The 13253-nt window shown below is 41.5% G+C and overlaps 1 protein-coding gene across 3 annotated transcripts in view; it reads left to right on the forward strand.

The window, feature by feature from the left end:
- Positions 1-3804: 3804 nt before the first annotated feature.
- The window catches only part of AVL9 (AVL9 cell migration associated), a 75432-nt gene continuing 65983 nt past the window's right edge, over positions 3805-13253 (forward strand). For all 3 annotated transcript variants that reach the window (XM_017527136.1, XM_017527137.1, XM_037737958.1), the window contains exon 1: positions 3805-4162. In XM_017527136.1, coding sequence (XP_017382625.1) covers positions 4070-4162 — 93 coding nt within the window. In that variant the 5' untranslated portion in view covers positions 3805-4069. The remainder of the gene's footprint in view (positions 4163-13253) is intronic.

Raw genomic sequence — 13253 nt, forward strand, 5'->3', positions numbered from 1 at the left:
GCCTAAAGCAGACACAGTGCAGAGCATGATTTAAGGGAAAAACAGTTATACCAGGACAAGAAACCATGGCCCAGGCAGCAGCGTTCAGTATCATAAAGATACCCACTGTATGGCAGGCTTGGGGTGAGAGCCACTCCTCCTTATAAAGGAGTTATAGGACCTTGCTCCAGGTCTTGTGGAAGGCTGCCCTCAGACCAGCAATCCACCTTGGTGACTGTGAACTTTAACAGCTCTTGCTACTGTGCTGCTCGAAAAGCATCTTCCCATAGAACTCATTGGAAGCAGGTGGCGGCAACACTGACAGTTCTGTCTCTACTGTATGACTTAAAGCATCCCCCCCATAAATCTTCTTAAAAGTAGTTTCCCATAGATAGAAGTATTGCACACTGCACCCTCTTCATGGCGCACGGCCCACCTTCAAGCCTCGGTGACCTAATGGGGGTTGACCCCTTACTGCACATGGCCCTGGCATTGATGGGAATGGGCCCCTTGCTGCTCACTGTCCACTACCTAGCCTAGGTGACCTAATGGGGGTGGACCCCTTGTTTTATTGCTCACAACCCTATCACTATCCTTAAAGATGATTTCACTCACTGCCCTGCCCCCTAACCTATACACAATAAATATTCATGCTTCTGAACATTCGGGGCCTCGCCTGACTTGGCTCATAGGTGGCGTGGCCCGTCGAGCCCAACTGCAATTTCCTTGTACTTCTGTGTCCTGTCTCTAATTCTCGGATCCTGTGCCTCAGCACAGCATAAGGCACACCCCACGACCCTGTGGGCCAACAGCCCTACACACATCAACATTCTCCTTAATCTTAATAAGATTTTAAATACGAAGTAATGCCAAATTTGTTACACTTCTTCCCTCCTTCTTTTTCTTTCTTTCTCTCTTCCTTTTTTTCCAATCCTCGTTTGGTTGAAACCCCCTTCTTTTCCTGGTTTTCCTTTTCTATGCCTATTCCTATCTCATTTTCACTATATCATACTGACAGCATGGACCACATTCAAGATATTGTTACTTGATGGAGTTTTTAAAAATCAGAAAAACGTATTTTAAGAAAGTCAGAGCTTTAAGTTTTCTAAGAACAGAATGAACATTAGCAATGTTAAATGCCACTAATAAAGAATAATCTCCTGAGTATCTGAACAAAAGGAGCTACGTATTGTTCACTTACACAGTAGAACTAATGGGGATTTCAGGAAAGGAGTGGTATTTTTATTTTATTATTTTCTCTGAGGCAAGACACAATAAGGAAGAACAGGCCAATTCCAAATGGAGAGTTGCTATAAACTTGAAAATATGTCATATCCCTATGTCTCAAGGATTTTTCTCCCTTTAGGTCTTCTTAAGTAGAAGACATAAAATAGAATTTATAATTTATCATAAAATACATGTAACCACCAAAGGCTCTTCAATGTATTACGTGTTCAAAAAGGTATTTCTGATTTTCTCCCGAGTTAAATGAGAAATTTAATTATTTTCTCAATAGACATTTGTCCTTGTGGACAATATCATGTTAATGACTTTATTCTACATTAATACAACAAATTTAAAACATAATGTATCCATGGGAATCATTGTGTGGATAAAAAAAAAAAAAGTAAATGTAAAATGTGCATAGTGGCAGGCATGTGTGGCCCCTAAGCCTAGGAGTTTGAGGCCAGCCTTGGCAATGTAGCAACACCCCATCATATTTTAAACTTTATTTACTTACTAATTTAAACACAGAACCTTACTCTGTTGCCCAGGCAGGGTGCACTGGTGTGCTCACTGCAGCCTGAGCCTCCCGGGCCCAAGCGATCCTCCTGTCTCAGCCTCCTGAGAAGCCAGGACCGCAGGCACATACCACCAAGTCTGGCTATTTATTTTTTATTATGTTTTGTAGAGATGATGTCTCATTACATTGCCCAGGTTGGTCTTGAATTCTTGGACTCAAGTGATCTACCCTCCTTGGTCTCTCAAAGTGTTGAGATTACAAGTGTGAGCCACCATGCCCCACTTCAACTTTTAAATGGCCCCGTCTGTATATTTAGAGATGAAACAATCCTGGAAATTCCCTTGTTCACTTTCTCTCTCAATTTTCCCAGTAAAACTTTTGTTTTCTTTTCTTCTTCTTTTTTTTTTTTTTTTTGAGATGGAGTCTCACTCCGTCACCCAGGCTGGAGTGCAGTGCAGTGGCACAATTTCGGCTCACTGCAACCTCTGCCTCCAGGGTTCAAGCAATTCTCCTGCCTCAGCCTCCCTAGTAGCTGGGATTACAGGCACACACCACCATGCCCAGCTAATTTTTGTATTTTTAGTAGAGATAGGGTTTCACCATGTTGCCCAGCCTGGTCTCCAACTCTTGGCCTCAAGTGATCCGCCCACTTCAGCCTCCCAAAGTGCTGGATTACAGGCATGAGCCACCACACCTGGCCCTGTTTTTACATATATCTTTAAAAGGTGTTCAATCAGACAATAGTTTTAGCCATGCCAAAATATCAAGACAGGTTATATCAAGAAAATATTAATAGTTAACACACCACACAGTTGACATCTCAAAACAGCTAATATATTTTTTAAAACAGTTAATATATTCTGTATATAGGGAGCAGTATAGTTTAACAGTCTTCTGAGCCAATGCCAAAAATATTGTAATATATAAATATATAGCAACATCTTGAAAAATGTCTACAGTATTAGCATTAAAATAGTTCCACTGAATCATAGAAACTAACTTTGATTTAGGAAGCCTACTGTTTTTCTCAGCTATGCTTAGATTAGAACGGAGCTCCTTAGTTTTCAAGACTAGAAGTGCAAAATATCAAATGTTAAGGTTGTTTAAAGTAAGTGATGTGCAGCTAGTAATTGTAAACTTCACTGCCAGTTACTGTAGTAATCTCAAATTCTATTTGAAGCAGACAACTATCCTTTGGGTTATTCGAAAATTGCCCTAGATAAGACTTGTTAAATCTGCTAGTATTTCCATTATTTACTTTAAGTTGACATGAGATTCACGACTTTAAAAAAATATTGTAGTACAATCAGTAAAGGAATTATAAAACCCTGGTGACAACAGGGCCCATATATTTTGTATAGACCAGAGTACCAAACCCAAAAGAGATGGAATGAAAACAATATTCTTTTAAAATCGCTAGACTAGAATAATCACTTTAGAGGCATCCAAGTAAACTTCCTTTATTGTCAAGGATATTTCAAGTTTTAAATGCGTCTCAGATTCCTACACATAATATTTAAATGAGGGGGAAAAAACTCTAGAAACAAACAAGAATTCTCGGATAACCAGGTAATTTAAAGGCTGAATACACAGATACGCAACCTCACCAGTATGCCTCCATGTTATTATATATTTAAGAATAAGAATGGAGATCCCCTAGGCCACAAAGGCAAGGAAGTGAAAGAACCGGGCACTCGGAGAGTGCACCAAAAAGTTGTGAAAACGGAAGGAAAACAGAAAAGAAGAGGGAAGGGGGAAAACTTTAAGGAGGAAAAAGAGAGGGCAAAAGAGAAGTGCTTTGAGGCTAAACCCAGGGAGGAAAAAGCAGGTGTGCCAGGCTGCACCTCCATGCCCCGCAGACACCAGAGTCTCTGCAGGCCCCGCCGCCCGGGTCCTGTAAGCCCCAGCCCGCCCCACCCGGCCAGGTCCCACCCGGCCCTGCCCCGTCGCGTCCCCGCCCAGTCGATCGCTCCTCTCCTAGCCCCAACCCGCTGTCCCAGGCTCCACCCCGCTGTCCCAGGCTCCACCTCGGTCCCTTAGACCCCGCCCCTTCAAGTCCCTCCAGGCCATATCCCGCCCCGCCCCGCCTCGCCCCGCCTCGCCCCGCCTCGCCGGCTGCGGCCGCCGCGTCAGGTGACAGTCCGGAAGCTGCGAAAGCGGATGTGGGAAGGGCGGCCGCAGCTCTGGGGGCGGCGGGAGCTGCTCAGCCTCCTCCGGGCTCCCTGCGCAGCCCTCATGTGCTGCCTTCGTTGACACCCGAAGTCCGCGGCTCTCCGCACACGGTGGGGTCGTCAGAACGCCGCCCGTGGCAGTCGAAGTTGTCGTGTGGGCCCGCTGCAGCCGCCCATGGAGAAGACCGGGCGAGACGGGGATGGCGCCCCCCGGGGGCCGGTACTGCACATCGTGGTGGTCGGCTTTCACCACAAGAAGGGCTGCCAGGTGAGGAAGGGCCCCCCCACCGGCGGTTCGGGTGTTCGCCCCTCTCGGCGCCCCCTGCCCTGCTTCTGTGTGCTCAGCTCCCGCGGTGCAGTCCTCCCTCCCCGCAGCGCCGGCGACCCTTCGCCTCTCAACCTGACTCCTTTGCAACTCCTCCCACCTGCTCCACCTGACGCCCAGCCCCGGCAACCCCTTCCCTGTGCCCCTGAAAAATGCTTATGAGCAGCGAAGGAGCTAGTTGGTATGTATAGGTTGTAGGTTTTTAAATTCTGCTTTGGTGGAGTGGGAGGAAGGAATCGAAGACCTGCCCACTCTCTTCCCCGTCCATCGTCTCCACTGGCTTTCTGGGTGTCCATGTAGCCTATACATTCCCATATAGTCTGTGTGGGAGTCTAGAAAAATTAAGTGATTGGATTCTGCCTTCTAGGTGTTAGCTCAGTGGGCTTGCATACTAATGCCTCAGGTAGCTTGAAGCACATGCAGGTTCCGTAGGGAAGTCGGCTTCCTTTGTTTATCTGATGGAAGCCTTGGAATCTGTGGTGTTAGCTACGGTTGTCGACTGACCTTCCCTCCACCTTCCCATTGGGCCTCAGTTTTGCTATTTCATCTTCTCCAGATTTTTGCCATTTGGTGAGAGATTAGTCTCTCTAGATCAATTGCAGTAAGAGAAAGCATACCGACCAAACCGTTCAAATATAAAGGCGTTTTTCAGCAGCCTCACCGAATCTTTAATCCAGCATCTGAAATGGAATATTTGCAATTTATGTATTGAAGGCAAGAGAACAAAATAGAAACAGGATTATTTAATGAGCAAGCAAACACTGGAAGGGAATGATGTCATAATGTGCTAGTGAACAGTTAATTGAAATGCTTAAGTATTAAAAATAATTGCCACCACTAGCTAATGAAGCATTTGGTTTCTTGTATTCCACAGGAAATGTAACATTTTAGAAGACTTATTGACAAAAATTAAGTTCTCTAGGGAATAACAGAAAAGTGATGGGAGTGAAAAAATTGTTTGTGTTTTAAATTGCGTAATTTCGAAATATATCCTCACACCTGTAACGCCATCACTTTTAGAGACTGACGTGAAAGGATGACTTGAGCCCAGGAGTTGCAGACCAGCCTGGGTAACAAAGGGAAACCCTGTCTCCACAAAAAAAAAAAATTAAAAATTAGCTGCATGTTACAGCGCGCTTGTAGTCCCAGTCACTCGGGAGGCTAAGGTGGGAAGATCGCCTGAGCCCGGGTGCAGTGACCTTTGATCCCACCGTTGCACTCCAATCTGGATGAGAGCAAGACCCCGTCTCAAAAGAAAGAATATTGGCGCCAGGCTTGGTGGCTCACACCTGTAATCCCAGGTACTTGGGAGGCTGAGGCACGAGAATCGCTTGAACCCGGGTGGCAAAGGTTGCAGTGAGCTGAGATCGCACCATTGCACTCCAGCCTGGGCAACAGGCTTTTTCGAGATGGAGCAAAACTCCGTCTCGAAAAAAAGGAGTTTTGGAAAGTGTGTGTTATTTGTGTAAGTCTTAGAATGACTGATCTAGAGTCCGTTTTTTACAACCTATACATCAGGTGTTTTCAGAGGCTCTAATTAAAGTAAGATTTGCCCCAGGATAGATTAATCAGCTACCTCATTCTCCACTTTGCTATTTTACTTCCAGGTCTAAAGGATGAGAGGTGTGAGGCTCATTGGGTTGTGATTCTGACTTCGCACGGCTTTTACTTGTGTGAGGGTACTTAAACTGCTCTTCCAAGTACTAAAAATTGTGGGTCATGTTACCATCAGTGTTTTCTGTGCACTGAGATTGTGCATAGGGAAAATTCCTATACTTGATTGTAATTTGTAACTTTTAAATACAAGTGACTGAAGTAAAAAAAAAACCTTTGTTTTAAAAGTGATGGCTTTCAGCAGTCTGCTTGATTAACCATAACTTTGTCATTTGATATGGACCTCATAAGTGAAAGCCATCTTCTAATACTGCTGTGTTGAGACTAGGTTTGTGGAAAATGTTCATTTTGTTTCTTGTTTCCTGCACTTTTTCCACATTTGAAGTCCTCAAATGTATTTTACATGAAAAATCATTTAAATTTAAATGGACGTTTATTTTATCACTTGATCTTTTTTTTCCACTTTTATTTGGGTAAATTGTGGGAGTGAATTTATTCTGTAGATAACGTGTTAGCTTCTAGAGGTGATTTTTCTAGTTTACTGATATACTTAACATTTAGAATATTTTAAGTGATTTTTGAGTTCTACCGTGACATTTAAAGTCATTTCAAAATATTTTCTCGTTTCAACTTTTTACTGAATTATTTAAAATTTAACATTTAACAAGGGATAATAATTAACAAGGGATAATTTAACATTTAATAAGGGATAACAATAAGTATGGTTGGGCGTGGTAACTCACCCCTGTAATCCCAGCATTTTGGGAGGCTCAAGTGAGGCAGATCACTTAGGAATTCAAGACCAGCCCGGGCAATATGGCAGAACCAGGTGGGTGGATCACGAGGTCAAGAGATCGAGACCATCCTGGTCAACATGGTGAAACCCATTCTCTACTAAAAATGTAAAACATTAGTTGGACATGGTGGTGCATGCCTGTGATCCCAACTCTCAGGAGGCTGAGGCGGAAGAATTGCTTGAACCTGGGAGGCGTAGGATTCGGTGAGCCGAGATCTCCCCACTGCACTCCAGCCTGGGCGACAGTGAGACCCTGTCCCAAACAAAACAAACAAAAACTTATCTGACATTAGACCCTTTGGCATGAAATAATTTATGGACACCTTCTCTGTAGTAAATTGGCTTGTTATAGATTGTGTATTCCAGAGTTTTGTTTGTTCCAATATGTAAACTATATTTGTTGGACTTAGCAGGGCTGCAACACTGACAACTGACAACCATAATTTTTTGCTAAGTAACATCAAATGTATATCACATTAACTCTTTGGTTTTCTCATAAATAGAACTTTTTCAACTACTCAGGTTAACAGGGAATAGGTTATTTTCCAAAGTGGTGTCATAAAAAGTTGGAATAATTACTTGATTTTTGACCACTTTTCTGATAGTTTATTGTTTTATATACACAGCTAGCAGTTTTAAGTCTGCAATAAACTGGATTTACTGGACTATTTCTAATATAAAAAAAGCAGAATTATAATTTTTTTTTAAATTATACTTTAAGTTCTGGGATACATGTGCGGAACATTCAGATTTGTTGCATAGATACACGTGTGCCATGGTGATTTGCTGCATCCATCAATCCGTCATCTAGGTTTTAAGCCCCACATGCATTAGATATTTGTCCTAATACTCTCCCTCCCCTTGCCCCCACCCCCACCTACATAGGGCCCGATGTGTGTTGCTTCCCTTCCTGTGTCCATGTGTTCTCATTGTTCACCTCCCACTTATGAGTAAGAACATGCGGTGTTTCATTTTGTTTCTGTGTTAGTGGTAGCAGAATGTTGCATTGCAAATTTCGGGATGGGTTGCTATTAGGGGGATTGTTTATGTTGGGGTGATACAGCTATACTCAAGCCCTGAGTGATTCAGGTTTTGATGACAGATGACTTACTGATGAGCCTGTTTTGGCACCTGCTACTAATGGACTCCTGTGTTGACAATAATGAAACATTTCGGAAGGTTTGTTTCATTCATGTCGGAATAAGTAGTTCTTTCGAACCAGAAAGAAGAAAACTGGAGGGTTAGCAGTTAGGGAAGAATAAACTTCTAAGATTCTTTTTAGCCACTAGTTTTACAGAAACTTTGTTCTGAAACGAGATTGCATTTTCTGGCCCTTCACAGCACTTTTATTTCTTCAATATTTTGGTAGATGTCTTTTCCTGCTTTTGGCCATGCTTTTTGTATATGCTGAAATTATGAAAATCTCTGACTTAGCAGGGCTTCAGCATTGACAGAACGGTGGAATAGTTTTCATTCAGGCTTTGGCATTTTGCCTAAGTGGAGTGAGTGTCAACTTGTGTACTAAAACTTAGAAATACCGGGAAGATTCCTTCATCCTCTTATGGGTCCTCCCAGCTAGCAAGAATGTGCCTAATTTCTTTCTTTGGCTTAAACCTTTGATCCCTAGTAAAATACACTGTGAGTAATCATCTCCTTCATGTTACTGATACGATTCACATCCTTTGCTGAATGTAGATTTTTGCTAAAGGAAAGACTCCAGAAGGGCCCTAATCTACTAGAGATGAACAAGAGGAAGATGCAGACGTATAGGAAGAAGAGTCTACTTAACCTACTTAATTTTAAGACTGCTCCTATTTTATATGGATTAAGAACTCAGGTTCTCGCTAAGATTTTTTAGAGGATGTTTTCTAAGTTGATATTTTTGGCAGTTTTTAAATGATATTTCAGTATTTTTGAAAATAACATTTATGATGATAATAATACATACTGGCCAGGCACACTGGCTCATGCCTATAATCCCAGCACTTTGGGAGGCCAAGATGGGGCAATCGCTTGAGCCCAAAAGTTTGAGATCAATCTGGGCAACATAGGGAGACCTAATCTTTGCTTTAAAAAAAAAAAAAAAAAAAGCCAGATTGTGGTGGTGCCTGCCTGTAGTCCCAGCTACTTGGGAGGCTGAACCAGGAGTATCCCCTGACCCCAGGAGGTCAAAGCTGCAGTGAGCCGAGCTCGTACCACTGCACTCCAGTCTAGGTGACAGAGTAAGACCCTGTCTCAAAAAAAAAAGAAAGAAAAAGGTATATCAAACCGTAGTCAAGTTTCATGGCCTACCTTTTTCATGTAAAATATACCGTTAGTATTTTTCTATATTAGTAAATAATTGAATTATATTTTAAAATTGCTATATAGTATTTTGTAGAAATACTGTTGTTTATTTAACCGATGTCCTTTTTAGATAGGTGACATTCTAATTTTTCACTATTTTGAATAGCCCTGCAAAGAATATCCTTGTGGCTTTTTGCATCTTTCTCATAAGTATAAAATAGACTTCATTGTAGCCATTTTTTTGTGACGATTTTATTAAAATGGATTTTGAAACAGAACTTACTGAACACAATTTAGGTTAGTCTGGGTGACTCTCTTCAGAACAAATGTCACTTGTACTGTGGCATTCTCAGTTTCCCATAGTGTAATTCATATCATGCCTCTGACTTTGTTGGGCCTTAGCCGGCCAAACAGAGATGACAGAGATGTTGGTAATTACTTCTCAATGTCAGCACTATCCGTAGTGATGGTAGTGTTTTCAGCTTCCCTTCTCTTTATTTGATGCTTTTCTTCCATTGATTGGGAGACCAAGTCTACTGAATCTGTTACGTGAAATAAAATGAATCAGTCATGGACTTTGAAAGGAAACCTAAAGCTTTCTTGGTATACTGTTAAGAGCTTTATAATAGCTGGTTTTGCTGATGTTTTTTTGTTTGTTCCTGGTTCTTGGCAGTGTTGTAGGTAATTAGGTTGTCAGAAGTGTGACTTTTGAATAAACTCTGGGTATTTATTTAGATTTGAAATATGAGCCCGACACAGTGGCTCACATCTGTAAATCCCAGCACTTTGGGAGACCAAGGCAGGCAGATCACTTGAGGCCAGGAGTTTGAGCCCACCCTGGCCAACATGGTGAAACCCACATCTCTACTAAAAATTTGTATACACACACACGCACATACACACACTAGCCAGACATGGTGGCACATGTCTGTAGTCCCAGCTACTCAGGAGACTGAGGCAGGAGAATCACTTGTACCCAGGAGGTGGGGGTTGCAATAAGCCGAGATCGTGTCACTATACTCCAGCTGGCAACAGAAGGAGACTGCCTCAAAAAAAACAAACAAAAACTAGATTTGAAATATGGCACTCTGCCCTTGCATTTTCTTTACACCACAGTACTCATTGTGACAAAGTATGCTGAGAGTTCATAATGTGAAAATGGCTACAAAGTTGTTTTTTTTTTTTTTTTTTTTTTTGAGATGGCGTCTCGCTCTGCTGCTCAGGCTGGAGTGCAGTAGCACTATCTTCGCTCACTGCATTCTCCACTTCCTGGGTTCAAGTGATTCTCCTGCCTCAGCCTCCCAAGTAGCCGGGATTACAGGTGTGTGCCGCCATGTCCGACTATGTTTTATGTTTTTGGTAGAGACAGGGTTTCACGCTGTTGGCCAGGCTGGTCTCGCACTCATGAGCTCAGATGATTCACCTACCTTGGCTCCCAAAGTGCTGGGATTATAGGGTATGAGCCACCACACTTGGCCTTTGTGAGGTTCACAATGAAACCCATGTCTACTCCATGGCCTTCACTGGTGATGTTAGGAATGTGTTAGGTTCCCTTTGGTACATGTGATGCACTCCCAGAAATTAGAATATCTTTATTGTGGCATGGAAGTTCAATAATGAAATGAAAAAAAATTGAAATGTTAAACATAAATTGAAATATAAAAGATTGCCAGGGGAAAGTTCATTAACATTTCAATTAAGTAAATTGATTTAATTAAATAAATAAATTGACCATTTTTGGGAAGTTTCTAATTAATTTCTTTCTGTAAGAAAAATGGTTTTTGTAGCTTTGATGACATCTATATTTTCAAGAACTTGGAGATAGTATTCCATTTATATCATTCAGAAAACCAGTCTTTATCATTCCACCTTATATTTTTTACAAATCATTGTCTTATCCTCTAGCAGAGGATCTTTATATACAATATTTCTAATTTTTTTATACTTACAGCTCTGATAATTTCTCTTTTATCTCTTTTACAATATGAAAATCAAGATGTAAGTTTCAGTTTGAACAGTATATACTTTAGAAAAAAAGAATAATTCAAAAATTGTTATTAGGTGTGTAAGCTGGGGCAAGTAGCCTAATGTTTACAGACTTCAGTGGAACCAATTAACTTCACCACTAGTGTTCTTCATGCTCCTTGCCAACACTGGGCATTGTCCATCCTTTTAATTAGAGTAATTCTGGTGAGTATGTAGTGTCATCTCATTATTGTTTTACTTTACATTTTTTGGTTTGTTGATGAGGCTGGACACTTCTTATAGGTCTTTTGGTCATTGGGCAATCCTCTTTTTGTGAAGTACCTGTTCGAAATATTTTCCTGTTTTTCTATTGCCTTTAGTTGTTGAAGTTCTTTTTATTTTATTGGAAAAAAGGCCCTTTAAGATTTATATGTGCTGCAAATTGTTTTCCCTTCCTGTTGCTTGCCTTTTCGGTATCTCAATGGCGTCTTTTTTACACCATAATTTTAATGTGGTCAAATATATTAGTCTTTCCCATTGTGGTTAGTGCTTTTTATTTTTTTTATTTTTTTTTCTTTATAAAGATGGGTTTCACCGTGTTGGTCAGGCTGGTCTTGAACTCCTGACCTCTGGTGATCCGCCCACCTTGGTCTCCAAAGTGCTTGGATTACAGGCGTGAGCCACCACGCCTGGCCTTAGTGCTTTTTAAATGCTATTTTAGACATCTTTTACTAATTCGATGTCCTGAAGATATTTTTCTATATTACCTTATAGATAAGTGAGCTGCATACATAATTTAAAATTTGTTGTATCCACATTAAAAGAGCAAAATAAGCAGATAAAACTAATTTTCATATTGTATTATTTAATTCAATCCAAATTAATATTTCAAAGTTTCAATATAAAAATTGAGATATTTTACATTGCTTTTTCCTACTAAATATTTAAAATCCAGTGCAAATTTTACCTACTAGCACATCTCAAATGTTCAGTATTCATACATGGGCGGAGCAGTTCTAGAAGATGTATTGTTTTTACCATTTTACATTATATCTTATGTTCCACCTGAAAATAATTTTTTGGATGAATTGCGAGGTAGAAATAAATGAGTATCCAGTCGATGTAAGACCACTTTATTGAATATAAAGACAGCCCTATCTCCACTGTTGTTATGCTACTTTTGTATTAAAATATCCTCATATGTTTGAGTCTGTTTCTGTATTCTGTGCCATTTGTCTATTTTTCTGTGCTTGCACCAGTACTACACTATCTTACTATAATTTTTGTAATAAGTGGTGATACCTGGTAAGGAATAATTTCTTAGGAGCGTCTTGGCTATTCTTGACCCTTTACATTTCCATATAAATTATAATCGGCTTGCCAGGTTCTGCAGAAATATCTTTTGGAATTTTGATTGAGATTGTATTGAATCTAAGTATCAATGTGAGGAGAGCACTTCTTTTTAATATCTGTTCATCAGATGCTGTCACCTGGGTAGGATCCCGACCTGCTTGTGCCTTCCAGACTCCACTACCATTCCCTTTCTGTGGTAGAAGCAGCTAACTGAGAAGGAAGCTCAACCCTCAACTTTGATGAAAGCACTGGAGGAGCCCCTCCCTCTCTTTTGCAGGAGACTTTCCTTAAGGCAGAAAGTCCCTGGCAAGGTTCTGGAATTCTAGGATGAAGAAAAATGAAGTCTGGGAGGAACCAGACCCAAAAAACACAATAAAAAAATAAAACTCAGTCCCTTCTATATAGCAGGGGCCTTGTACCCTTTGTGTGAGTTCTCAGGGGTCACCTGTTCTTGCACTGACTTGAACCCAGGGCAAATCAACAGATCTTAACATCCTTGAGAACAGATTAATGCTTTTCAACCCTCATTCTCCTCTTTCTCTGTCACTGGTCCTATAGTTTGCTCTGTGGTTACAGACCAAGTTCCATGGAGAAACCAGTTCCAAAGGTAGAGGCTTGTGTATCCTGACTGACTAGACAGGAGAGGAAAGGAACACACTGTCTTAGCAGGGTTGGTGGCACACACCAGTAATCCCAGCACTTTGGGAGGCTGGGGCGGGTGGATCACTTGAGGTCAGGAGTTGGAGACCAGCCTGGCCAACAAAGTGAAACTCCCTCTCTACTAAAAGTACAAAAATTTAGATAGCCCGGTTTGCCGGGCGCGGTGGCTCAAGCCTGTAATCCCAGCACTTTGGGAGGCCGAGGCGGGTGGATCACGAGGTCAAGAGATCGAGACCATCCTGGCCAACATGGTGAAACCCCGTCTCCACTAAAACTACAAAAAATTAGCTGGGCATGGTGGTGCGTGCCTGTAATCCCAGCTACTCAGGAGGCTGAGGCAGGAGAATTGCCTGAACCCAG

This window comes from Cebus imitator, unplaced genomic scaffold, assembly GCF_001604975.1.
Source record: "Cebus imitator isolate Cc_AM_T3 unplaced genomic scaffold, Cebus_imitator-1.0 Scaffold45, whole genome shotgun sequence".
NCBI lineage: Eukaryota > Metazoa > Chordata > Mammalia > Primates > Cebidae > Cebus > Cebus imitator.